Source organism: Rhincodon typus, chromosome 24 (assembly GCF_021869965.1).
Source record: "Rhincodon typus isolate 14 chromosome 24, sRhiTyp1.1, whole genome shotgun sequence".
NCBI lineage: Eukaryota > Metazoa > Chordata > Chondrichthyes > Orectolobiformes > Rhincodontidae > Rhincodon > Rhincodon typus.
The window spans coordinates 31,047,928-31,075,584 of NC_063355.1; the positions used below are offsets into that span (position 1 = coordinate 31,047,928).

The following is a 27,657-nucleotide window of genomic DNA, read 5'->3' on the forward strand; positions in this document are numbered from 1 at the left end:
TTTTGGGATGCGGTAGGGGGAGGGGAGATTTTGAAGCTTGTGAAATCCACATTGATACCATTGGGCTGCAGGGTTCCCAAGCGGAATATGAGCTGCTGTTCCTGCAACCTTCGGGTGGCATTCTCCCCTCCCCCTACCGCATCCCAAAACCAGTCCAGCTCGTCCCTGCCTCCCTAACCTGTTCTTCCTCCCACCTATCCCCTCCTCCCACCTCAAGCCCCACCCCCATCTCCTACCGACTAACCTCATCCCGCCCCCTTGACCTGTCCATCCTCCCTGGACTGACCTATCCCCTCCCTAGCTCCCCAGCTACACTCACCTTTACTGGCCCCATCCCCGCCTCTTCGACCTGTTTGTTTCCTCTCCACCTATCCTCTCCCCTATCCATCTTTTATCCTCCTCCCCCTCTCTCCCTATTTATTTCAGAACCCCCTCCCCCTCCCCCTTTTCTGATGAAGGGTCTAGGCCTGAAACGTCAGCCTTCCTGCTCCTATGATGCTGCTTGGCCTGCTGTGTTCATCCAGCCCTGCACCTTGTTGTCTCGGATTCTCCAGCATCTGCAGTTCCTACTATCTCTGACAGGGAAAACTGTTTGGCTGTGAATGCTGTAAATGCCACCTGCAGGTGACAATGAGCAAGTACATGTGCGAAGAGGCCAACTATCTAATTTGAGTGACAGAAGGGGCAGAACCAGTCTCCAATCTGGTACTGCAATAGAACTATGGTGGCCTCTCCTCCTGCTCCCCTACACCCATGCCCCTCACACCTATCCTCATTCCCTCCTGTTCCTGGTGCAGGTTTCTCCCTTCCCCCATCCCAGCCTCTATCTCTTGATCCCATCCTGCCTCACCCCCTTTGCTCCCAGTAAGGTCCCAGACTCTGCCTCGATTTGCCATCAGCCGTATTACATGAACAATGACATCATCGCATTCACACCCAGACGCTTCCTGTGGCCTCTCCTGTCATGGTCAGGTGATGCCATATTGTACTATGGATAATCATTCCAAAATTGTCCAGGTATGCCCTGTCCACAAAACGCAGATCAAATCCAATTTGGCAAATTACCTCCTATCAATCTCTTCTCGACATCAACAAAGCCATGCAGGATGTCATTGACAGTGTTATCAAGTAATACTTACATAGCAGTAATCTGCTCATTGACACTCAGTTTGGGTTGCACCAGGTAGTCTCAGGTCTAGAACTCATAAAAACCACAGATGTAATGTATAGATAATGGGAAAACAGCTGCCCTTGACACTAAAACATTACATGATTATATTAGAGCCGTAGGAAAAATTAAGTTGGTAGGAATCAGGGAGAAAACTCTCCATACCTAGTATAAAGGAAGATGACTGTGGTTGTTGGAAGCCAATCAACTCAGTTCCAGGACATTGTTGCAGGAGTTCCTCTAGGTTGAATCCCATGCCCCAGCATCTTTTCATCAATTACCTCTCCTGCATCATTACATTAGAATGGCAATATTCATTGATGGTCGAGCAGTATTCAGTACCTTTACTGTAGCCTGACCTCGAAAACATTCAGATCTGGGCTGATAAATGTCAAGTAACATAGATGCCACAAAATTGCCAGGCAATGACAATCTCTAGCAATAGAAAATCTAACTGTCCCACCTTGATGTTCAATGGCATTACCATTGCAGAATCCTTCACCATCGACATCTTGGGGGACACCTTTGATCAGAACTTGAACTAGACCAGTTAAATAAATGCTGTGGTCACAAAGAGACTGAGAATTCTGAGGTGAGAATTCACCTCCTGACTCCACAAAGTCTGTCTACCATTGGCAAGATGCAAGTTTGGAATGTGGTGGAATACTCTCTACTTGCCTGAATGAGTGCAGCTTTAAAAATACTTAAGGAGTTCAACACCTTCCATGAAAGCAGCCCACTTTCATCACCTTTAACGTTCATTGTTTCGATTTCGATGCATTGTGACAGCTGAATGTATCATCCATACTCTGCACCCACTCTCCAATCCTCCTTCTACGTTAAAGGTCAAGGCCAGCGGGCATATTGGGAATACCACCACCCAAAATCCTGGAACTTCCTCCCTAACAACATGTGGATGGAAACAGTTGAAGGAAGCAGATCACAACCACATTCTCAAGGACATTTATGGATGGGCAACAAATACTGGCATTACCAAAAAGTCACTCTCATCCTATGAAAGAATAGAATAAAATTGCACTTATAAACAGGCTTTAACTTATATCATGTACAATTCTGGCATAAATAGGGTTATTGGTTTTGTCCTCATTACCTAGTTTTTACCTATATACATTATTTTGGCAGCAGTGATTCTTCTGCCAATATCCTGAAGAAATGTATTTAGGACTCAATTTTAGACTTGATTCTAGTCAGATCCACCCCACCAGAAGCAGCATTTCAGGATTAGTGAATCTGAGAAAAAGTTTATTTGCATCTTTAATCACTTTTCAATTGTAACTTACTGTGCTGCAAAATATAGCAGTTTCAAGTCTCAAAACAAATTGTAGTTCTGTGCCATTTTGCTGACTGAGAAACAAAGTGTGGAATCAGCAGCCCTCTCTCATGGTCTGTTCGAAAGCAGGGAGGGGCATTTAATTAGGCAGGATAGTAATGGATGGTGAGCCACCTCAATTCCCACGTTACTTTTAAATGGAAGGCCCGGTGACCTAACCTGATAGTCAGGATGAGGGTGTCCGATCACCATGTAAGAAGCATGACAAACAAACCTGCATGGACTGCTAGTGGTTATTCCAAATTTCAGGAGAGGTGACAGCCCTCATTCAAAGAACTCAGTGACTAAATGGGGGATCTAGAATTCAAAAGTACGGACACACCAAGAATCACTATTCTGCCTTTGATGTTGACAACCTAATACCCTCCTCCCTGACTACCCCTATTTGTGAAGCCTTTCTTGCCTTTACTTACGTTTGGCCTAGTTTGTTCAGCAATCCTGGGCCTCCTGTTGATGTCATTGAAGCAGCTTCAGTTTCGATATTTCCATGGATTTGGATGGTGAACCTTTAAGCATGAAGGAATAACGTACCATACAATTAACAAACCACCCTTTATCAAGACACACAATTTGAAAAAGTCTACCACATATTCTTGGAGTATCTGAAAAGGCAGAAAACAGCACGCTATAAGACCACATTTTCAGGCTAAAGCTAATGATCAAATTTATTTACACCATATTTAATTACACAGAAACAAGAGATTATACAGCCAATAAATCTGCAATACAAAGCCTGATTTACATACTACTTTAAACTTCCTGTATTCAAAATAATAGTTTGAAATCAGATTCTTTTATAGAATTATTTTAATGAGTCTTTAACTATCTCCTTGTGGGTACATCTCTGCCTTCTCGAGTTTAATCCGAATCTTGTGAAACAGAAACAATGAATGAACCTGAAACTGCAGAATAGAGAAAATCAGGCACACATCTACTTTGCTACAGTGGCCTTTGCCATCTGAGAAGAAAGCAGATCTTTCTTATTTGGCATGCTCTTGTGAAGAATTCCTTTTTTTTTCCTCAACAGTCTGATTATTTTACAATTAATTCTTTCCATCATTTCTATTTATGGGATGTGGATAGCAGCGCTTTTGTTGATTTTGTTTACTAGATCAGGACCAAAACAAAATACATTGAAATGGTTGGCTGTCATGAAATCCACTGAAGTAATTTTAATAGTCCCAAGAATGCTTTTTCATTGCTGTGGTGGAAAATCTAGCACACATTATAATTTTCTTTAGCTTGAGGTACCAGCCAAAGAAATTTGATCCTGATTTGATTCTAGTTCTAAATAGATTAACAAGACAAAGGGGTCACTTTGCCTTGGAATTAATAGCAAGTACCATGGATTTTGACACACTTCTTTCAAAATGCATCCAAGAGTTTTGTTTTAACGTCACATTTTTTTGCCATATCTAAAACTCACAAGGAAAATATATAATTGCATTTTTATGATTTAAGGTGAAACACGACTTTGTGTCTGTCATTTTGTTTTACAGAAGGAACTGAAGTATTTTTCTAGGTTTCTAAATGTATCAAATTGAACAATATATCCCTGGTATGACAATGGAATAGAAAGACATAAGCAAGTGCTGTGTGTTGGGATATACAACAAAAAATATGAAACCAATGCATGATCAATTCAATTTTTATTTCTGAGTCTCTGCCCTCAGAGAGCATGTCTACCTTTACCAGAATTTGGCAGAACGAACAAACATAAATATATTACATGAATTGGCATTCAGATAACCCTCAATATAGCAAAAAACATCAAAAGGCTCTTCACAAAGTGGCAGTTAGCTTGAACAAGAAAATGTTAAGGTAAGTGACTGAAATTACAGTTTAAGGAGGAGATGTTAAAGAAGGTTTCAAGTCAGGAAAAATGTGGTAGAGCAGATTGAGTTGCAAAGAGAACTGCACAGTCTCAGGGCAAATTGTTAAAGTGTCAGTTATCAGTAATGGTGGAATGACCAGTGAATCAATCAGAAAACTACAGGGTGTGAGAAAGAGATAACATGAATCAAGGCCAAGAAGGAATTTGTCATTGAGATCAGATTTTGAGAGCTATGAACTGGCAGATGCAGACACAGACAAAGGTAATCAAATATAATTTATGGAATAAAATGTTGCAAAGGAATTCTGGAAGAATTAACACAATATATAGGTTCGAGCTTCGGAAACAAATAAACACATCAAACAAATGCAGATAAGGTTTTATCAACTTTTATGACGAGGTAGATGATGTTATTTCAGAGAACAAAGTAGAGTTTTATTGATGAAATGGATATTGTGTTTAAAACTTAACTTGGATGAACAAAACAATGGCTTCATACAGTTGGATTCATCTTGTGGGACTAGTTGGAGGGGTTGGTGGGGGAGTGAGTAAAGTGCTTGATACATGGGCGAATTCAGAACAGAACTGACATTGGTCTTGACGTGAACTGCAGAAGGTTTTTGAAGAATCAAACATAACACCACCATAGTTAAAATTAAAAACAAGATTGAATCAGTAAAATTATTGTTTGCATATGAAAATTAACTGCATGTACATTGTATTATACTGTAACTTAAATAACTACTGGCTGTTGTTCAAAGGATGGGAACTTCAGATATTCTGAGAAAGAATACAAATAGCAAGGAAAGATAAGTTGACTGAGCTAGAAAAGAAAGGAATTGATCATATAATGATGGCAATGAGTTAATTGTACTCAAGTAATTTCAGACTGTCCAGGGAGATAGTCTGATCAACCCTATTGAAAATTATGGCGTAATTGAAGAGGAATAATTAATAATAGTTGCATTGATGAAGAAGGCCTACCACAGTTGCGGTTGAGGTAGAAATCAAACTGAAAGCATTTAACAAGGATTGATAGGAAAAGCAAGCAGAGAGGTTGGCAATGATGATGGATGCGTTGGAAGACATTAGAAAGGAAAGGAAAGTTGGAGTTTGATGGCAGAAGGTGCAATGCAGGAGCTGAAGATGAGCTTTTTAATGAGTACTGTACCTCATGACCAAAGTTTTGAAAAATGTTAAAGGGAATCATTGACTATGTTAGCAAAAACTAGGTTTGAGACAAAGCTAAATAGACAGGAATTTGATTTAGGCAGCATCTTGCGAGTTTCATCGCCAGTCATGGCTCAGTTGGTAACAGTCTCACCGACTAATGGTGTAGGTTCATGTACCACTCCAGAGAATTGAAGACAAAATCTAATTTGACACTTCATAGCAGTAGTGGAGTGCTGTATTGTCAAAAGTGTAATCTTCCAAGGCCCTGTCTAGCTTTTTTGATTGATTCAAAATATGTCATGGCACTATTTTCAAAAGCAACTGGGGAATTCTTTCAGGCATCTTGGTCAACTATTTAGATCTTGGGAGCCTGCTATGTGAAAGTTGGCTATGGTACGCTATATCAATGACACACTTCAAAAGTACTTAAATGGATGTGAAGCACCTGGATATCAAATTTTCAGTGAAACATTAGAAGAGCATGGAGTCCTCCTGTGGTCTTAGCCAAAGTTTCTCTATTCAAAACTACCAGATTGAAAATTATCTGGTCAGTGTGCTTTCCACTGTTAAATGAGATCTTGCTGCAAGCATTTGGTTTGCCCTCATTACAACAGTGACCATTAACTGCAAAGAGATTTGGGAAGACGTGAGGTTGTCCAAATTGTTATATACGTTGTTTCTTTTTATTACATATATTTATTTGTACCATGTCCATACTGCAAAAGAACTATCGCCACTTTAACATGTTTATTTCTCAAATCAGCAACTCCTATGGCCTCTGTGCTAATTGTTAAAGTTATTGTATTGTGGACCCACACTCACTAGATAGTGTGAATCACTCTTCACTACACAAAGATCAGAGGAAACTTTATAATTTCTTTAATCTGGTTTGGATTCAAGTAGATACTATTGTCAAACATTTGAGCAGTAGAGCTCATTGCAGAATTCCCTCAAGTTCTGATTTCAAATTGCTGCTAATAATAGGCTGCAATTGAAAGTTTACTCAGATATATTTGTACCTGGAATCTTCCATGAAATAAATTGGAAAACTGTGAAAGAAAAATACTCCATAACCAGGACAGGATAATATCAGTGTTGTTGTACTTCAGTGTTTACTTAAAGATGGTATATATTCAAGAGGTTGAATAAAACTGAAAATGGGATCCCAAAATTCCTGGAGTGCAAAATGCTTGATTTTTCACTTGTGGGTTGACAAATATTGAGAGTAACATAGTTTTCTTGGGATTCTGCTTCGTAAATTCCAATGAACAAATCTTCTCTCAAACCTCCACAACAACACCCTACTGGATGTCCATAATGTTTACAATTCTGCAAATCTGGCTGGCTGCTTCAGGCAGATGCTTCAGAAGTTTTCTTGCTGTCACAGAGTACTCATTGATACCCAACCCCAGCAAAAATGGCCATCTAGAAATTTCAGGGTCAGAAATTTCACTCTCAGCAGCTGTTGCAGATTGAGTTTGCAGTGATTGGATAATGTTCAACATATAACAATGATGTTCAGATGAGTGATAGTGTAGGCATATTGCTGTGAACACACATGTTAAAGTGAAATTGACACCGATGTAGAGATAGCACATGGTTCGATTCGCCTTCTATGTTGAAATATCTGTAACACATATTTAATCTATGCTGTAACCTTTAATTCAACCCATAACCTTTGCAGAAATATGTTGCTACATATATTTAATCTATGCCGTAACCTTTAATTCAGTCCCATAACCTTTGCTACTGTCAACTTGTGTAAGTTTGGCTTGTACTGTGTCAAGTAAGATAGCAAATACTTTGTTATATTAAGTACAGTTAGGAAAGGCAGCATCTGATTAAGGTGAGCTGTGAAATTATTTATTAGTCCGATCTTCAAAGCTATTTGTAGATTAAATTACAGGTTGCTCCTCTCCAAACAAACATTTACCAGATACTGATGCTATTCTTCACAGAAATATTTGTTAATCATTGTAAGATATTAAACAGATGGAGAAATTGTCCATTTTCATTTCTTATAAAACTACTGATCTGCACGAAGCAACCTGTGATTTATGTCAGATAGAATAGATTGAAATTACAATATAAAACAGATGCACAGTTTTAGCCTTCTGCTATTGTGTGATTAACAGATTAATGTCCTCCCACTCAGAGTGCTTGCTGTCCACAAGGAACAAATTTGTGCAAATAACATTCACTGGTACTTGTTTCAAAAGCTTGTTTGTATCAAAGTCCATTTGGACTGTTAATTCAAAATAGAAATTATGACATCACTTCTCAATCAGCATCTTAACTACTTATACAGGAACTGTCACATCAGTTGTAAAAATCAATTAACGTGGTTCACCTGAACTGTATAAAAGAACAAAAGCTAACATGATGCAAGAGTGCTAACGTGAAGTACACTGAAGTGGGACTTTCAACTACTTTCTGCTGAAAAATTCAAATGAATGACATGCTGGCATGATAAATTGTGCAACTTGTAAATCTCCTGTCAAGGTCCTTGAGTTGGCAGATTGTAAAATGGACTGTTGTAGAGCACAATGAGTTTTAAAATTGCAAGGATTTTAAAACCAGCAGGGATGAGTAGAATTTTCTTTTTAATCTATAATTAAAAATGACCTGACAATAAATGGCAATTTTTCAGTAACAAGTGAAATAATAAATTTAACACAGATTCTCAACACCATTCTGTTTAGGGAACAACAGTGTGAGCATTTATATTAAACTTCAGTTTTTAAAGGAGGGGATGGGGGTTGGAAATGACACTTTTCCGCTGTCCATTATGCCAATTAGGTAGGTCCACATTTTTCTCCAAATGTGATCTGGCCATCATTCTAGACAATTACATTTCTCAGGTGGTGGCAGGATTTTTTTTAACCTAATTTCAATCTCTATATAGTGCCTAACCTTTTAATAACAATATAATTTTCACCACTGCTAGTTGAATTATTCTGCTCTTATTCGTTACACCAAACCACAAGTGCAATCCTACAACAGTCACTCGGCTCCAACAGTAATTAATTTGTTAAAGTGCTTTGAGACATTTTGTTGTGATAAGGTGCTTTATAAAGCCAAACATTATTAATACCATCATTGTAAAACCACCTCATCAGGACAGTTTTATGGCACTCTTGACAACTAGGAGAAAGCAGCCACTGTTATGATAAATGCCACATTTCACTTTGGAAGAAATGATTTTTTTCTTCCATTTTTCTCTCCTCCTCGTCTGAAAGAGTTGATTCTTGCTGGGAAATAGTTTCATTAAGTGCTAACAGCCCACTAGTACCTTGCCCAAGTGACCATTATTCAAGGGTGAGCCTACAGAGAAGTGGAATTACGATCAAACCTAATTCCGTTCTCACATTATCCACACATGGCTACTTTTCGGAAGGTCAATTAAGTTTGTGAATGTTGGCTGGTTTTCATTTTCAGAAATTCTCATCAGGTCATTCTACCAAGACAAGAAACTGAGCCAGATGAGAAGCTAGGGAACATTATTTCTTACAGAAGTGGTAGAAATGTGGAATTCTCTCCTATAAAACTCAAGTCAATGTTAGTTCGATTTAAAATTTTAAATATGGAATAGACTGCTTTTTGCTAGTCCAGGGTAATAAGTGATATTCAGCCAAGGTAAATGGACGGAGTTAGGATTCAAATCAGTCATGATCTGACTGAATGGCAGAACAGAGTGGAGACGCTGAATGGCCTACTTCTGTTCATGGCTCAGTTACATGCTGCCTCTACTAACTATTCCACCAGAGGAGGAGAGAATGCTCATTTACATTTTTGGGATCAACTTCCACACCTGAGTACATAAACATACCTGAAAACCTCAGACAGGGCAAAGAATTAGAGAAGCAATAATGTAACCACATGCACAGTAATGATTCAGACAAGAGTTCAGTTTGGAATGTCAGAATGTCACAATGATGTCAAAGAACAGGTTCACAATAAATAACATAACATGTCTTTTTGGTCTCTCCCTCCTCCATTCCAACTTTTACACTGAAGACAGCATGGCAGCAAAAGTATACATCTGCATCCATGTCACAGTACACTAGAATCCTTTTAAAAAGATACAACTTGATGACTGAGAGATGGATAGGGAAAAGAGGGAGGGAAGAGATCAGACATTCTGTATATAGGATGCTCCTTTTTTTTTAAAAGAATATGTACATCAGTTTGATAACAATACTAATAGGATTCAGTCAATAAACAAAAGCTTAAAAAACAATTTTTTCTTTTTTTTTAAAAATTCAAGCACTGTATAGAAGTTGAAGATGCAGCATATCTTTGTGGGGGCTAATGTGTGTTTTCTATCACGTGCTTATTCTGACACATGGTCCCTCTGAAAATGGCAATAGGCATGCCCAAGCCCAAATCATTCCACCCCTGGTGCTCTGCACTTTTATTATTGTAACTCACCATACTAAACAAGAAAGAATTAATGGATGGGCAAGTTTGAGGATATAAGCTCTGTAAGTTTTTACATGATTTGCTTACTCTTTAAAGGGAAATACTGCACCTTTCATTTGTTTGAAATTAAACAACTTTTCTGGTTACCAACTAGCCACTTTCTGGAGAATGGAAACCCCATTTTTCGTCCTATCCAAGCTTTCCATGGGAAATGTCAGAACGTGCATATCCCCGCGTCCAAATTTCCTGGAGTTTCCAAGAGTCTCCAGTGTGCTGCAGGTTAACTGTCATGGGCATGAATCTGAGCATGTACAAATCTCCAGGATCAAGATTCAGCAAGCTCACAAATCATTTGGAAGGCATTTAAACACCAAACAATCATGATCAAAATAGCTCATCTACAATGACTGCAACCACCCTCCTCAAAACACCCCAACTCTCAATCAAGTCCGTGCAGCTTCTTGCAACCTGATTTGTGAAGCTCTGGCACAGTAACAGGGTTAAAAGACTTATCTGTTAAACCACATTGGCCACCACTAAAAATGCTGCAACTTTCAGTACATCCTTAAAAGCATTTCTTCAGCAGTATAACGTACAGGAATTAACCCGATTCAGACAGCCTCATTAATGCAAAGCAGCTTCTTTCACATCCCTGAAAACTGGTGCAAAAAAAAAATGATTTCAAAATTTAAAAAAAAAACCCACAGAGCGAATGCAATTGAATTATTCAAATTGTGCAGAGACTCAAAAAACGCACAAAGTTTACCACAAGCTGTTGCCATAAACCACTGCTTTATTGCTAAAACCTGCCACTATAAATTATACAATTAATACAACTAAATTAGGAATCAGCAGAAAGATCTGCCCACTTAGCTAGCTACTGATGCCTTGCTGCATAGCTTTGAGTGCATGACACTGCTTAACAACATCTTCTAATCAGTGATAAAAGCCTTTCTGCCTGCAAGATGAGGAAGTGGCTCAGTCTGACAGACCTAGATGAGTGGAAAATATTGGGAGAGGGAATTATAATGATTTTTTTAAAAAATGTAATGGCTTGGAAGCCGATTTAAACTGATAGGAATCTTCATTTATAGGAGTAGTTCAAAATGAATAAAACACTATAAGCAGTTCAGAGTCAGCATTCATATGTTGCATCTGAGTGGTAATTATTCCAGACAAGTTTTTGTGATTTTTTTTAAGAAAAGAATAACACACTGGTTGTAGAATAGGCACATTGTGAGATAAATGCAAATTGAAGAAAAACATTTCTTTACGTTTTTTAAAAAAAATTAGTCTGTTATAATAGGCTTCTTTTAGACCAAAATTCAACAGAGATGTTGAATAAATATCCTTAACCTTTGTAAATACAATTTTGATTCTATCACATTACCCCCCCACAATGTAACTCATACATTTAAAATGGTTCTTCAGGTTTCTTCCCATCACCTATACGGCAGTCAAGTGAACAATGCTGAGGGTGTATGGAGTAATATTTCATCTCACAGTGCAGAAAAGGTATTACTGATCCTAATATGTGGAAAATTGTAGCTAAATATGCTGCGGTTCCAACAGTTACTTTAGACCAAGAGAAGATTTGAATTGTCGCAAACACATCAGTTATTCTGTTTCATATACTATAGAATGTTTCATATGTGAGGAATTAGAAATGAGTCATGTCTGGGCACAGTAGACACTTGAGTGATTGTCCAGAAACATCACCTTCAAAATACAGGGATTTGGAAGAAATGCAGAATGACCAATGGGGACAAAAGTATGACAGGTTTTCTCTTGTAAATCAGGTTTTTTTTCTTAAAAACGGAAGAACAATTTAATAATTGTTTTCAGGTTCCAAAGTTTTTGTACACCAATAATTAATTCCTAATTTTCTCTGAATTTTTAAAAGCTGGATCATATCCACAGATCAGAAATGTCATGGCCTATCTTACAGGCAATGACTAAACTGATGTCATTCCAACAGTTTCCATTCTTCTGTTCACATAACTAGAATTTACAACTTTTCCTTCACTTCATATCTTTCATATGGATCATGGATTTCAGTTAAAAAAATTCTGGGTTCTAAGCATTAAATTCAAAATCACAATTTAAACTAATACATAGCTGAGTACAGAATGTGAACTCAAAGAGGGATTTTAGCATTAAACTTTGAAAAAATGAAACTTAATTCAATTTAAGTATGTGAGGTTAGAGCACAGCTGTCTAATCATTCCCTACAAAAGTAAAATATTGTGAGAACCACATATGAGGTTCTTGGCAGCACTTTTAGTTTGCAAAGACTGAGAATACCATTAAAAATCTAGGAAGTGACTGCATACAATAGCATTAACAATTGTGATTGAAAATATTTATATCTTAAACAACAACAGGGCTGGAACTCTATGTCTCTTTCAGCACACTTCTATTGTAACCCTAGCCTGATTGCATTGAAAGAACCCCAAATTAGACAGCAAAATTAATACACCATTTTGACTGAATGCTGAATATTCCACTGAAGTGTGTTTGTTTTGACGTCAAAGCTGTGACAGGGATGTCACTCCCAACACTAGGAATTTATGTCCTAGTTAGCTACGCATTAGTCAGGTAGATCACCAGCAGCCCATACACTGCGTGCAACTATAATGTGGATGGGACTCAACCTAGGATCTGTGGCTTCAGGGGAGCCTGGCTTTCTTTCTGGAGACTGGAAGCATGAGCATCCTCTGGACTAGCAATGGACCCACTACCTTCTGGCGTCTGAGTCAGACGGACAACAGTGTGTCCTCCAATTGCACAGGTGCCTGCCATTTACATTTATTGAAAAGACCTCCACATGACCATGCTGATTGCTGGGCCAGGATTTCTTTAAGATTAAGATGCAAAAGCAACTCTATGTTATGAATCTGTAATGTATCTATCACTGCACAAACTATTAAACAGATTTCACTAGTAGTAAACTTGGTAGATTTTGACACAGGAAGACAAAACTCAATGTTATTCAGCTGGGAAATAAACAGGAGTTACTGCACTATTTCATTTTACAGTATTGTTGCAAAAATATGTCCTGGATATGCATTTTAATAATCTGTAATTTTTTTTACAAAATTGCAAACAATAGTAATTTTAGAAATATTACAAACCTCCCTTTATCTATTTCACATTTATATATCTTTACACATGGACAGAAAAGCCTTCCGCCATATGCTATCAGGTTGTGTCACAAGTAAGCAAGCCATGCTAACATTATTTCTGGGTCATGCACCCTTAACAAGATGGAGAAGCCACAGACTGAAGTCATTAGTAACTCCTACATTCCATGTAACTGTAAAACAACATTTGAACTGGGTTACCCGGGTTATGGTTATGTGTTAGATGTTTTGCAATTTAGGATTGACATCTAAAAGACATATTAATGAAGTATAACAATACTGCTAAAGTACTTCTTTTTAGATTTTAGATCAGGCTATTGTCATAAAAAGAAAGCTTTAGAAAAAAAAAGTTTGCCATCAATAGTTTCTACTGCATATACAAAACTTAACAATTAAAATCTTAACCTCCTACCAAATTAAGTTTAGTTTAGTGAGATTTCCCATTCATAGTGGCTCATGAAACATTATGTTCATTGTTGAAATATGGTGGAAGGGGGCAATTCATGGATCCAGCAGAAATGTAATAAATTGTCTCACCAACTGAAGGTGCACATAATTGGCATCCGTTTGGGGTCCATTGCTTTTATTAAAAATGCATTTGATGCAATTAATATAAAACCATCACAAATAGTGGCATCTTATCGTTCACAAATTCTAATGTTCTTATGTAGCTTCTCCTTTTGTATTTCTCACAATAATACTGACAAAATGTGGATTGTTTAAGAATATTTACTTAACACAGACATCTAAGACATTGTAACATTCAGTAGTAGAATGGGCACCTTTCATTGACAGGGAGTTCATCATACTGCTCCAAGTAATGAATTATATAATGTGCATTAACCCTCTTTCATAAACTCAAACACCAAAAGTTCTTGATTATGGTTGAATCCAAAACTGATTCAAGGAAGAGGACACTCCTGAATTACAGGATCATTTGCTTCAAATAAGCAATTTGCCCCTGCCATGTTATAAAAGAGCATCGGCAACTAGCACTCAGTTTTTGTATGGAGGATTTACTAATTGGATTATGTCATCAGAACATTAGTCCTTTCTATGCTCTTATGTTTTTAAAGTTTAAATATTTTCATAACAATCTCAGCCATTGCACAACTACTAAAGCGCCATGGGTAATGGTGCTTAACTTGCGTTGAACCTTTCAGAAATAAAGTTGGTCAGTGCGTGATATGTAATACTAACTGACATAACGTGCATTTTTAGGGCACTATTAGAGGAATCATATCAATGTTTGAAAAAAAGTGAGGCAGATTTTGTCATTTTGCGAAGCACTGCCTAGATGCAACATGGAGAGGGAAATTGAACAGTGAGGATGGCACACCCCATTACAGGCACGTGGAAGGAACTCCAAGGTTCTGCTTGGGATTATACTCTTCCCTGTCCAATTTTCCCCTCTGCTCTCTGATGAGATGGAATAGACAAAAATCTTCTGAGCTTTAAAGAACGGAGGTTGCTATGGTAACAGATCCATGCTATTATCAGTGAAAATTCTACTGAAATAAGTTCATTCTTGACCAGGAAATAAAACTCCAAAGTGCTATATATCAGAGATAACTCCTCCAACAATGCAGAATTAGTGAGTTATTGATATAGATTTGGGCACTTATTTGGTTGGATCAGTTGACCTTATAATTTTGCACACGCATGCCGCACTTTAGGCACTATTTCTTTTCAGAGGTGGCCTGTACAGACTGACTGTCTCCTTTAGGAACATACAAACTGTACTAATGCTTCCTGAGTCTGAAACATGACAATATTGCATCAATTCAAAATACACTAATGTATGAACTGAGAGAAGGAAAACAATCTCATCTATGGAACTCCCACCAGTGTTGCCCGATCACCAGGTGGTGCTATGAAATAGTATAGCAATAACTATATCCTATTTCATTTCTTTTTGTGGAGCAGGAAGTGGAGTGGAGAGGAAAGAAACAGATAAAATGGTGGTATAATGTCTTTTTTGGAACAAATGAGGGATAAAAATTGGTTTTCTTATTATATGATAGACATCAATGTCAACCAACTGAACCTACATCCTCCCTTAGGATCAGCAATGTTGCTTCTCCACACTCTTGACCAGCCGGGTTATGTATTTATTGCTGATTCAAAAGTCAGCTAGTAACATCATCCCACTTGGCAACAGAAATTATTATGACATTAGCCTGTATGAAAATCAACTGGAACTGACCATAGACTATCTTGTTCCATCGTTCGTTCTCAATTTCTGTTAAAGCAGCAGTCCGTGGCAATAGTTGTGGCAAATTTTGAGCTCAAATGTCTCCTTGCTTATTGTTTTTCAATACACATTAAATGCAGTAGTTCTAAACAAAAATATAACCAGATAAAACTATACACATTACCTTTGTGTTATTTTTACAGTTGAAATATGAGGTTTAAACATTTTAGTGGTACTGTAGCTGAAACAAAATGCAACAAAAAAAAACTAAACGAATTTCAGCGTTGATGTTGCTCCCTAAATTCGGATTAATAGCTGACCCTTGTTGCAACTGACCAGTTATTAAGATGTAACAATGCAATGTCACTGTGTTCATAGAAGACATGTCAATAAAGCAACTCATGCTATGCAATCACCATTTAAAGATATTCTCAAGTTGTTACCATAGATTCTTGGTATATTAGTTCTTAAACATTATGCACACTTGCACAGTAATATCAATGATAAATATTTTACTTTTCTCTTAGATTGGTTTTAAAATCTTCCTTAATCTGTCAAGTCCATTGGCACTTTGCACTTCACGGTGGGAAGGGGACAAAGACTTCACAGAACAAATCATATGCTGCGTGGATCAGAATGGTAGAATGTAGGGATTCCTAAACTTTTTCATCTCACAGGAGTAAAGGTGTAGGTTGCAGCACACATTAATATTCCGTCAATGCAATGATTTCAAAATTCTCCAAACTGTGACAAGTAATCTAACAATGGAATGGCTTCCAGTGATCCTGGATCAGTATCTGTCAACATAGAAATCAGGACCGGCTAGGTCTGTAGATCAGCATTTAAATATTTACAATAACTGAAAATTGCCCAGCAGTAGCAGAATAGTCCACGCTGGAACCAGGTATTACAGAAGCACGATGGGTCATGATCAGTAACTATAGTTATATATCCAGTAACCATAGACAGTTGGCAAAACACAGAGAACCTTGTCATTCGTTATCCATGGAAACTCGATAATGATGTGTGACTGTGTTGTCATCTAACAACCACTGAAACCCTATCAACAAAACAGGCCACAAAGCAACATCCGAGTAGCCAAGAAAACTTAGTAACAGCTGAGAGATAGCAGGTATTAACACGTTGACAACCTGGCAATCCAGAATGGCAGCAATCATTCTCTTGTCATCAAAGAAACATTGCAAATAGCAGGGATTTGGGAGGGATGGTAGGGGTGGTGAAGGGTGAAATCAAGCACCAACACATCATTGTTTATCATTGTCCTTATAACAATGGGAATAAAGTAATCCAACATCCAACTGATGTTTGCAATCACCCAATGTTGGGTACATACAGAAAGCAGCAGCTGGTAAAACACATCATACGTAGCAAGGTAGCGAGTCTGAAACAGCAAAAGAAACCCAAGTCAGATGACGATGATACTTATTGGCACATGGTGCTATCAGTGACAAATATGTCACGAAACAGCATTTTGAGAGCAGAGAAACCATGGCGACAGATGGACCACCGATGATGGGTCAATGTTCTATGTGATATGTTGCAGTTCAGAAGCAAAAGAAATCTGAATGAATCAGTGACTGAAAATATAGGTCCTGTCAGCCACTTGTTTTTTATGTCAATGTTCCTCCGACTCTCTGATATGAAGCAAAGAACACCACCAGGGCGCAATGACACACGACAAAATAAATTCTCGAAAATTATTTGGCAACATCTTCTAGTCCATTCCTGTGGAGTTGGCTCATGAACCCCAGTGGTTACTGTGGTTTCAGTTAACAGATGCTACACTCGTTCGTCAATACTTCCAATAGAAAATACACGGCCAAACTGTTCCAAAAAGTCTCACATTCATTATCTACATACATGTATGCATATATATAGTATATATATACACATATAGATATATATATATTTCTATATATATATACCTTATTTATGGGATCATAATTAATTAATAACAACACGCTGGACCACGTACGAGGTGATATAGAAGTAGTTTGCACAAAACCATCCTCAGGTCTCTTGCTTCTGTTCCCTGACTCACACAAAAATGCTCTCCCTTAAAGTCCATTGCTGTTCCTGTGGCTGAGGGGGGGTTTGGTCAGCTCTACCACTGCCGAACGTGACTTATTCAACATCTTAGGGGCTCTTCGAAGGACCCTTTGGGCCTCATTGTAGGCTTCCGTTAATTCTTTCTTCCACTGGATGAACTCAGGGTCACTCTGGTTGGAAAAGAAATTGCAAAGGAATTAGTGAGAGACACTGCTTATATTTGGATTTCCCAATTTTCTCCAAAGGTCACAGTTTAGTGCTAGGTACAGGTTTTGTTTTTCCTATCAGCGGGAGGATTCTGGTTCCTTCGCCATTAGTTGTTTGGGACTCATTGTCACATTTAATTTGGGACCTTTATAGGCAACATAGACAGGAAGATATGAAGGAAGATTGCCTCCTATCTTCATATGGTAGAACTCAAGATTGAGAAGCAATAAAATACACCGATTTTTCTCTTGTGCAGCATCAAGGGAACGAAACCTAATTCCACTGGTGAAAGAAACAGCAGTGACCGAATTTCACTCATTTCAGGAAGAGGGATTTTTTTTATCACTTAGGGAAACAGGAATGCTTTGTGAATAGAAGAAGAATGATTGACATGATACTGAACTATTGAATTATTGAAACATCATTGTAAAGATCTTTCTTAAATTAATATTTCTTAATGATTTGAGCTGTGATAATTCAGTTCTTTTCTTGAACAAAAGAGAGACAAAACAATGACTTATAAATTTAAAGCTAATAGGTAGTGCAAAGGGTATATTTGTCTCATAGCTCTTCCTTATGACTGCATCAGTGCCAGTCAGCATAAAGTTTAATGAGACAGAGCAGACACACTTTCCTACCCTGCAGGAACCACTCACCTCACACTGGAGCACAAATTGCTTTCCTCCCTTAATCCGCAAGAGGATACATTTCTTATCTTTAATCTGAGTCTCTTCCACCGACACTATCTGCTCCATTGTTAACAGGCTTTGCTAGAGTAACAAAATAAAACAAAATTAAATTCATTCAGAGATAAACCTCAAATGCTCGCGTAAGTTGATTTTGCTATGGATTGCATCTGGGGTTCTCTGCTAGAATTTCACTCTAAGTTACAGCATCCTAGCTTTGGGAGAAGCCATTTTAGAAACAGAGATTTATAGTTAATGTCACTTCTGGCTACATGTATCAGATGCACCAAGTTACAGGGATATTGGATGAAGAGGCAATTTAATTGTGAAGATCTTTTCTTTTTCAGTGACACCTTTCAGCTAGATGTGTTAACATTTTGCAAATATTAAATAAAGCCTGTAAGATATAGTTGTTGGCAGAGCATAGCTAGTCTATTTATTGCCCAAGACATATGGCCAGTTAGCCAGGGATTGGGGGTGGGGCGGTGATGCTGAGGGGGAGAGGAGGAGGCTGCAAAGGAGAGAAAACAGTTTTATACCTGTCAACAAATGAATACTCAGCTTACCGAAGTAATGAATTCCTTGAAAAATCAATATGGAATTTGTAATGTAAAGCTCCACAGTTAAAGAAGCTTATTGTAATGAGCGCTCTAATTTAAACATGGAAAATAGGATTGTTGAATTTAAATCAGAGGTTGGGACGTGAAGTGCAGTACAATAATTAGGAAATCCTTGGTTAAACTTCCAGCTTTGTGCAAACGTAATGGAAAATATGAAGTTGTTCATTTTGGAAGGGAGAACAAGAGAACAGTATTATTTAAATAGAAAAAAAACTGCAACTAAAGGGACTTGAGAGTACTTGAGCACAAAGCACAGTATCTAGCATACACGTGTAGCAGGTAATGAGGAAGGCTAATGGGATGTTGGCCCTTATTTTAAGGGGATTGGAACATAAGCATAGGGAAGCCTTACTGCAACTTAACAAGGTGCTGTTGAGACCACAACTGGAGTACGAATAGTTCTGATGTCTCTTTATTTAAAGAAAGATATCGTTTCATTGGAGGCAGTTCAAAGAATGTTCACCAGAATGCGGATAGATTGTCTTATGAGCAAAGATTAAACAGATTGGAACTGTACTCACTGGACTTTTGAAGATAGAGAGGTGATCTCATTGAAACATACAGGATTCTTAAGGGTCTTCACAGGGTAAGTGCTGAGTGGCAAGACATGCAAGGGTACAGATCAAGTGGTGGAAAATGGGAATAGAATAGTTAGGTAGATGTTTATGACCTGCACAGACTCAATGAGCCAAATGGTCTTTTAGTGTGCTGTAGACCTCTGTGGCTCCGTAATGTTTCCCCTCAAGTGAGAGTCAAAGACCAGAGGGCATAATTTCAGACTGAGATGAGGAGGAATTTCATCTCTCAGAGTGTTGAGAGTCTTTGGAACTCCTTGCCACAGAGAGCTGTGGGGACAGAGTCCTAGTGCAGATTTAAGGTTATGATAGATAGATTCTTGATAAGTAGGGGAATCAAGGGGCTATGAGGAAAGGACAGAAAAGGGCACATGAGGAATTTTAGATCAATCGTGATTCTATTGAATGGTAGAGCACACTTGAGGTGCTGAATGGCTGACTCCTGTTCCTATTTTTTATGGTCTTAAATACATTAACCGTGACCTCACGTCTATGTGGAAGGCATGATGATGGGTGTATGGGGGTGTGTTTGTGCACACGTGTGTGCACAGGTACGTAAAATAAATTGTGGCTAAGCTATGCCAGTTGTCTTGTGCCAGTTTAAATACTGTGGTGTCTAAGAAAATAACGCTTTCCTCGTATTGTGGCTTCAAGGTTTTAATGAAGTGGCATTGACTATTGAGGACATCGATTTATTCTTCTAATTATGCTTCTCTGAGTGTCCGAATATCCCATCAGTCAACGCAAATACAGAAGTACTTGTTACTCTATGACTGTATTACCTAATGATGCAGTTTGTGAGAATGAAAAAAAAGTCCCCGAAAATCAAAAGATCAATAGAGTCACAAGAAAATCCTTCAATAAAATTTCTTTTTTAAACTGCCCTCATTCAGAGTGTGACCAACTGGAAAAGAAACCCTGATTCTGGCTGCAGGGATATCAACAGTTGTCTGCTGTCTCTGAGTTTGTGACCCAAGCACGTGACTGAGAAGATTAAATGGGAAGAAAACAAATCTGTCTAAAAACCCACAAATGCCACCAAGGTTTTCAAATTTGTAATATATTTGCCTAATATACTACTCAAATAAGTTTACTAGCCAGGTTCCCAAGGAATTTCAAAACTTGTAGGTTATAGTAACTGGCATAGAACATAGAACATAGAACATAGAACATACAACATTACAGCGCAGTACAGGCCCTTCGGCCCTCGATGTTGTGCCGACCTGTGAAACCAATCTGAAGCCCATCTAACCTAAACTATTCCATTATCATCCATATGTTTATCCAATGACCATTTAAATGACCTTAAAGTGGGCGAGTCTACTATTTTTGCAGGCAGGGCATTCCACGCCCTTACTACTCTCTGAGTAAAGAACCTACCTCTGACATCTGTCCTATAGCTATCACCCCTCAATTTAAACCTATGTCCCCTCGTGCTAGCCATCACCATCCGAGGAAAAAGGCTCCCACTGTCCACCCTATCTAATCCTCTGATCATCTTGTATGTCTCTATCAAGTCACGTCTTAACCTTCTTCTCTCTAACGAAAACAGCCTCAAGACCCTCAGCCTTTCCTCATAAGACCTTCCCTCCATACCAGGCAACATCCTGGTAAATCTCCTCTGCACCCTTTCCAATGCTTCCACATCCTTCCTATAATGCGGTAACCAGAACTGTACTCAATACTCCAAGTGCAGCCGCACCAGAGTTTTGTACTGCTGCAACATGACCTCATGGCTCCGAAACTCAATCCCTCTACCAATAAAACCTAACATACTGTACGCCTTCTTAACAACGCTATCAACCTGGGTGGCAACTTTCAGTGATCTATGCACATGGACACTGAGATCTTTCTGCTCATCCACACTACCAAGAATCTTACCATTAGCCCAGTACTCTGTATTCCTGTTACTCCTTCCAAAGTGAATCACCTCACACTTTTCCACATTAAACTCCATTTGCCACCTCTCAGCCCAGCTCTGCAGCTTATCTATGTCCCTCTGTAACCTGCAACATCCTTCTGCACTATCCACAACTCCACCAACTTTGGTGTCATCCGCAAATTTACTAACCCATCCTTCTACGCCCTCATGCAGGTCATTTATTAAAATGACAAACAGCAGTGGCCCCAAAACAGATCCTTGAGGTACACCACTAGTAATTGAACTCCAGGATGAACATTTCCCATCAACCACCACCCTCTGTCTTCTTACAGCTAGCCAATTTCTGATCCAAACCGCTAAATCACCCTCAATCCCATGCCTCCGTATTTTCTGCAATAGCCTACCATGGGGAACCTTATCAAACGCTTTACTGAAATCGAAATACACCACATCAACCGCTTTACCCTCATCCACCTGTTTGGTCACCTTCTCGAAGAACTCAATAAGGTTTGTGAGGCATGACCTACCCTTCACAAAACCGTGTTGACTATCCCTAATCAAATTATTCCTTTCTAGATGATTATAAATCCTCTCTCTTATAATCCTTTCCAACACTTTACCCACAACCGAAGTAAGGCTCACTGGTCTATAATTACCAGGGTTGTCTCTACTCCCCTTCTTGAACAAGGGGACAACATTTGCTAGTCTCCAGTCTTCTGGCACTATTCCTGAAGACAATGACGACATAAAGATCAAAGCCAAAGGCTCTGCAATCTCCTCTCTAGCTTCCCAGTAAAATAAAATTCCCAGTCAGTAAAATGATCAAACATTTACCTAGACAAACTCCAGACTTGTTCTACACCATCTCTTAACTTTACAGAAATGAACAAAAACACATTTAGAAGCAGGAAGGACCTTAAGTCAGGATTGTTCAGGGGATCATCAATCATGTACAATTACTTCCTAGGTAATTACATCAGGATATTGCTATGATTCAATTGGGTTTTGGTGCTTTTTAACATTTGTTTAAATTTGCTGATTTTAACTCGGGAATGGTGTGGAAAGTGATGACAGTTTTGGTTAATTTAAAATCTATGCACATTAATGACTGCTCCCAGACATTGGTACACAAGTAGACTTTCCCCTTGGAATACAGTATGACAGAGAATTAACAGAGGCAACGTTGAGCAGGGAGATGCAGAAAGGGCTTCAAATGTTGTCAAGCAAAAGGCCATACCTACCAAGGATTCTCATGGAAATTTTCCTATCTGTGAGGAACAACATGTCAGATGTCTGCACTTCAGTACAGATGTTCTCATTGAAATCCCTCACCTGCAAATACATCCTTAGAGCAAGGTGTGGACCTCATTGCAAGTTGTGATCACTTTTTATGGGCCTGGCTCTTTTCCTGCTGGACCTGCAGATATGTGCAACATCTTGGAGCTTGCCATTCACTGTTGTGCAAGGCAAGTCACAGATTGCCTACTCAATGGGAACTAGTGGCAGTGGGAAGCAATAGCCTAGTGGTATTGTCGCTGGACTGTTAATCCAGAGATCCAGGTTATTAACTGGGGACCTGGGTTCAAATCCTGCCATCGCAGATGATGGAATTTGAATTCAATAAAGTATCTGGAATTAAGAATCTAATGAAGACTATGAACCCATCTGGTTCACTCATGTCCTTTAGGGAAGGAAACTGCTATCCTTACATGGTCTGGCCTACACGTGACTCCAGACCCACAGCAATGTGGTTGACTCTGAACTGCCCTCTGGGCAATTAGGGATGGGCAATAAATGCTGCCTGGCCAGCGACACCCTCATCCTGTGAATGAATTAAAAAAAAATTTTCAACAGAAATATGGAAGCAGAGCAAGCATCTGGGTTTGCTGAGATTAAATCTTTCCCACGATCTGGGGTGCCAGTGACAGCACTTTGCAAGCACAGATTCTCAACTCTGCCCATATCAGAATTGAAAGAGATTGCATTCCATCAAATGGCCAGAAGCAACAAGTCACTCAGGTCAATGTCTGGTAGTCTGGCAGCGGCCATGATGCTATAATGCTCTGGCAGTCTGCTGGTCTAGCTGTATTTCAGCCACAGTAAATCAGAGGGTGACTACTGGGTGACAAAAGCTATATAGTGACAGCATAGCTGATGACTCTGGTCTGTCCCCTGATGTATTCATGTTCAGCATGCGTGCAATGAAAGTCATGCCACCACAAAAAAAAGTGCAACAGCAGGGCTTTGTTGTGCAAAAACAACACCTGTGTTGCCTGGATAGCTTTGGAAAAAGCCTGCAGAACTTGGCAGATTGTGCATCAAGATTCATGGCACACTATTATATTCAGCAAAACACTGTGATCATGCGGGCACAGTCCATGCCAGGAGCTGTAATGTGAACAGCTGATGAACATGAGTGTGAAGGAGTACAAAAAGAAAACGTAAAGAGAAGGCAAGGTAGACATTCCCTTTCTGGTTGGGTTGTCTGGGATGAACCCCGCCGAGTCCAAATGACGATAACAATGTTCTGAATACAACAGGAGTCGGGTGAGTTCTTCTCCAAAAGTCATCATAATGCCTGTGAAATTTCAACCATGGGGACAACCTGAAAAAAAAAATTAGCCCCAAAACTTAAGAAGTATGGACAGAACCCCAGGGGATGTTTCCCTGTTCGTGGCTGACTTGTTGCTGGTAAGGCTTACGGTGGCAGCAGTGAACAAGGCTGCTGAGGCTGGAGGCAGCAACGCTGTCACAGTGTGGAAGTGGCAGGAGGTCTGGGAAGGGTAGCTGCCTTTCTGAAGCTCAGCAGACAAGGCTGCTGGGCTGGGATGGGGTGAAAGGGGTAAGGTGAGACCTTCACAGTTGGGCAGTTGGGTTTCACAGACCAAGGCCCGGAACCTGCGGGGGGCAAGTAATGCTGCAAATTTGGGAAAGAGGAGAGTGGAGCTGCAAAGAGATGTAGAGAGGAGTGAGGGATGCAAAGGTGGGAATAGGGGATGTGATAAAGGAGGAAAGTTCAGCAGAAGGGGAAAAGAGCGGAGGAAACAGAGTCTCCACAGTGGGGGTTGGTAAGAGGGTCTGCAAGGGGGTTACAAGGGTTGGGGAGGCTTTAAAAGGGAGAAAAGAGGATTAAATCCTTTGACAAAGGAATATTCAGTGAAATGGAACCCAGGAAAATTGAGGCAATGAATTCTGTGCAATTGAATATGGAGTTCCTGCCTTCAGACTGCAGGGGGAAACATGTAGTGGATGCTCTAATAGTGAACTCGGCGCTAACTGGATACTACAATATCCAGTTAACACAGAGTTCATTACTACAGCATCCACGACATGTTATATCATTGGATATTACCATATCCAGTTAACAGTTTCATTTCATAAATATTTTCATTTATGTGATATAACATTGCAAAGCATTCATACTTCTTGAGATACTATGACTGCGTCAGATACAAGAATGCAACTATATAGCTGTGACCTTACCAATCTGTAGAAAGTGTGCTTAGGCGTGATAGATTTCTGTGCATAGAAATGTGCATCAGTTATGTTTTAAAAAGAAAACATCTGATCTAACTTATGCATTTGTCTTGTGCCAATTCAAATACTGGTGTTTTGGAAAGTAATGCTTTCCTTGTTTGATATGGCTTTAAGTTTAATGGAATGGTAGTGATTATTGCAGATACTAATGAATTCTTCTAATTTTGCTTCTGAGTGTCCAAATCCCCATACGCCAACACAAAGACAACAAGGTATTGTCACCTAATGAAGGAGTTAGCAAGAATTAAAAAGGACAAAAATGTAGCCCTGAAAATCAAAGAGTACTCTTCAAGAAATGTCAAGGGGAGCCTTCAGGAAAAAAAAGTACCATGACCTCTGAACTGCAACCATCTCAAGATTAGACATGATAAAGACACACCCAGTCTAGCCAATGTCCTCCTCACTGATCTCATGGACCAAAAAGTGGGAAAGACTAGTCTTGCAACTGTCTGACACAGCCATACCTTTCAGTAAAGTGCTTTCCTGACTGACTGGCGGGATATAATCAGTAGAAGTGACAGCACAGTGATTTACAGCCAGAGTATGCTCAACTTGATTCCAGATCCCATGAAATCTTATGGCCTCAGGTCAAAAATAGGCATGTAAACCTCCTGTCAACTGCCACCCTCTCTGAATCAAAACACTTTTGATGCTCAACACTTGGAAGAAGCACTGGAAATAATAAAGGGACATAACATGGTCTGGCTGGGAGTCTACAATGCTCATGACCATGATTTGCTTAGTAGCACCATTACTGACAAATAACCAAATTCTAATGAATGAATCTGCCTGATTAAGCAGCAAGTGGCAGGTGGTGAGAGAAACAACAAGAGAACCAATTCTCACCAATCTTTTGCAGATACATTTCTGCACCTATATCTTATGATCTTACTACTGGTACAAGTGACCATCACACAGGGCTTATGCAAACAGAATCCTGTCTTGAATGTTAGGCTATCCTCCATACTGTGTTATAACACTGAAATCAGGCTGAAATAGGATGAATGACTAGCAGTTCAAAACTGGGTTTTTAGGAGGTCCTGCAGGCTAATTTGTATTCGACAACAAAATGCAACCTCATGCCCTGGGATATCAATTGCTCTACCATTACCATCAAGCCAGATGATTAATCCAATGTTACTGGGGTGTGTAAGACAGCACACAAAACCAACATCAGGTATATCTAATAATGAGGTACAAACGTGGTGAAGACGTAACGCAGAATAATGTTCTTGCTAATAAGCGGTGGATAATACAAATAGGAGGCGGAACATCCTAATTTTCAACAGTGGCAGAGCACAGCACATTAATGAAAAGGGCAAGGTTAAATAGTTTGCAAACACCATCAGCCTGAAATACTAAGTAGTCCATAGCCTCCTGCGCAGATCCCTAATATCACAGATACCAGTCTTCAGACAGGTTTATTCAAATCATGTGAAATTACAAAATGGCTGAAAGTACTGGATATAGCAGAAACTATATGATCCATCTTTCTTTTTATTTGCTTTTCACAGGATGTGAGCATCACTGACAGTTTTAACTAATAGTTTGCCATTTTTTATTCACTGTCACGCTCTGGGTGTTACTCGCTAGGACAGCATTTATTGCCCATCCCAGTCGCCCTTGAGAAGGTGGTGGTAAGTCACCTCGAACTGCTATAGTCCATGTGTTTTGAGTCCACCCAGGATGCAGCTGGACAGCAAGTTTCAGGAGTTAGACCTAGTGACAGAGGAGGAATGGCAATATAGTTCCAAGTCAGGATGGTTGCAGCTTTTTCAGAAAAATGCTCCTAATAGTGGTACTATGTCTCTGTTCTTGTGTCCTTTCAGGTGGAAGTGGTTGTAGGTTTGGAAGGTGCAATCAAAGGAGGTTTTCACAGTTGTTATAGTGTATCTTACAGATCATGCATACCACTCCCACTGTGCATCAAGGGTGGAGGGAGTAAATGTTTAAAGTGGTAGATATGGAGCTGTTCAAATGGATGGCCTTAGTTAGTGTTGAACTTAAGTGTTATTGGAGCTGCACTCATCCAGGCAAATGGAGAGGATTCATCACACTCTTGACTTGTGCCTTGCAGATGGTGGACAAGCTCTGTAGGCTCAGCCTCACTGCAGAATTCCCAGCTTCTGGCCTGCCCTTGGAGTCACTGTATTAATACGGCTGGCTCAGTTATGTTTGTACTCAATGTTAGTCGCATGGATTTTGATAGTGATATTCAGCAATGGGAATGTTGTTAAATATAATGTGAAGATGGTTAGATTCTAGGATAACACAGTGTAGAGCTGAAGGAAAACAGCAGGCCAGGCAGCATCAGAGAAGCAGGAAAGCTGACATTTCGGGTGGGGACCCTTCTTCAGAAAATGCCTTGTTAGAGATGGTCATCACCTGGAATTTGTATGGTATGAATATTACTTGCCAATTATCAACCCAAGCTTAAATATTATTCAGGTTCTGATGCATGTGGGCATGAACAGCTACAGTATTTGAGGCATTGTGAATGGTACTGATCAGTGTTAAATCATCAGTGAACGTCCCATTTCTGACTTTATGATGGAGTGAATACCATTAAGAAACAGCTGGAGATGTTTGTGCCTAGGACATTGCTTCAAGAAACCCTTGCAACATTACTCTGCAGCTAAGAAAATTGGCCTTCAGCAACTGTAATCATCTTCTTTTGAGCTATGACTCTAACCAGTGGAAAGTTTACTCCATGACTTCGATTTTGCTAGAGCTCCATGATGCCACACTTAGTCCAATGCTGTTTTAAGTTCAAGAACAGTGATTCTCACCTTGCG

The 27,657-nt window shown here is 39.3% G+C and overlaps 1 protein-coding gene across 1 annotated transcript in view; it reads right to left on the minus strand.

Annotated features, from left to right (window-relative positions):
* Nucleotides 1–3,519: 3,519 nt before the first annotated feature.
* Nucleotides 3,520–27,657, minus strand: part of grk3 (G protein-coupled receptor kinase 3) — a 267,076-nt gene continuing 242,938 nt past the window's right edge. The window contains exons 19-20 of the mRNA XM_048611731.1: nt 18,219–18,332; nt 3,520–17,525 (exon numbers count right to left, since the gene is read on the minus strand). Coding sequence (XP_048467688.1) covers nt 17,364–17,525; nt 18,219–18,332 — 276 coding nt within the window. The 3' untranslated portion in view covers nt 3,520–17,363. The remainder of the gene's footprint in view (nt 17,526–18,218; nt 18,333–27,657) is intronic.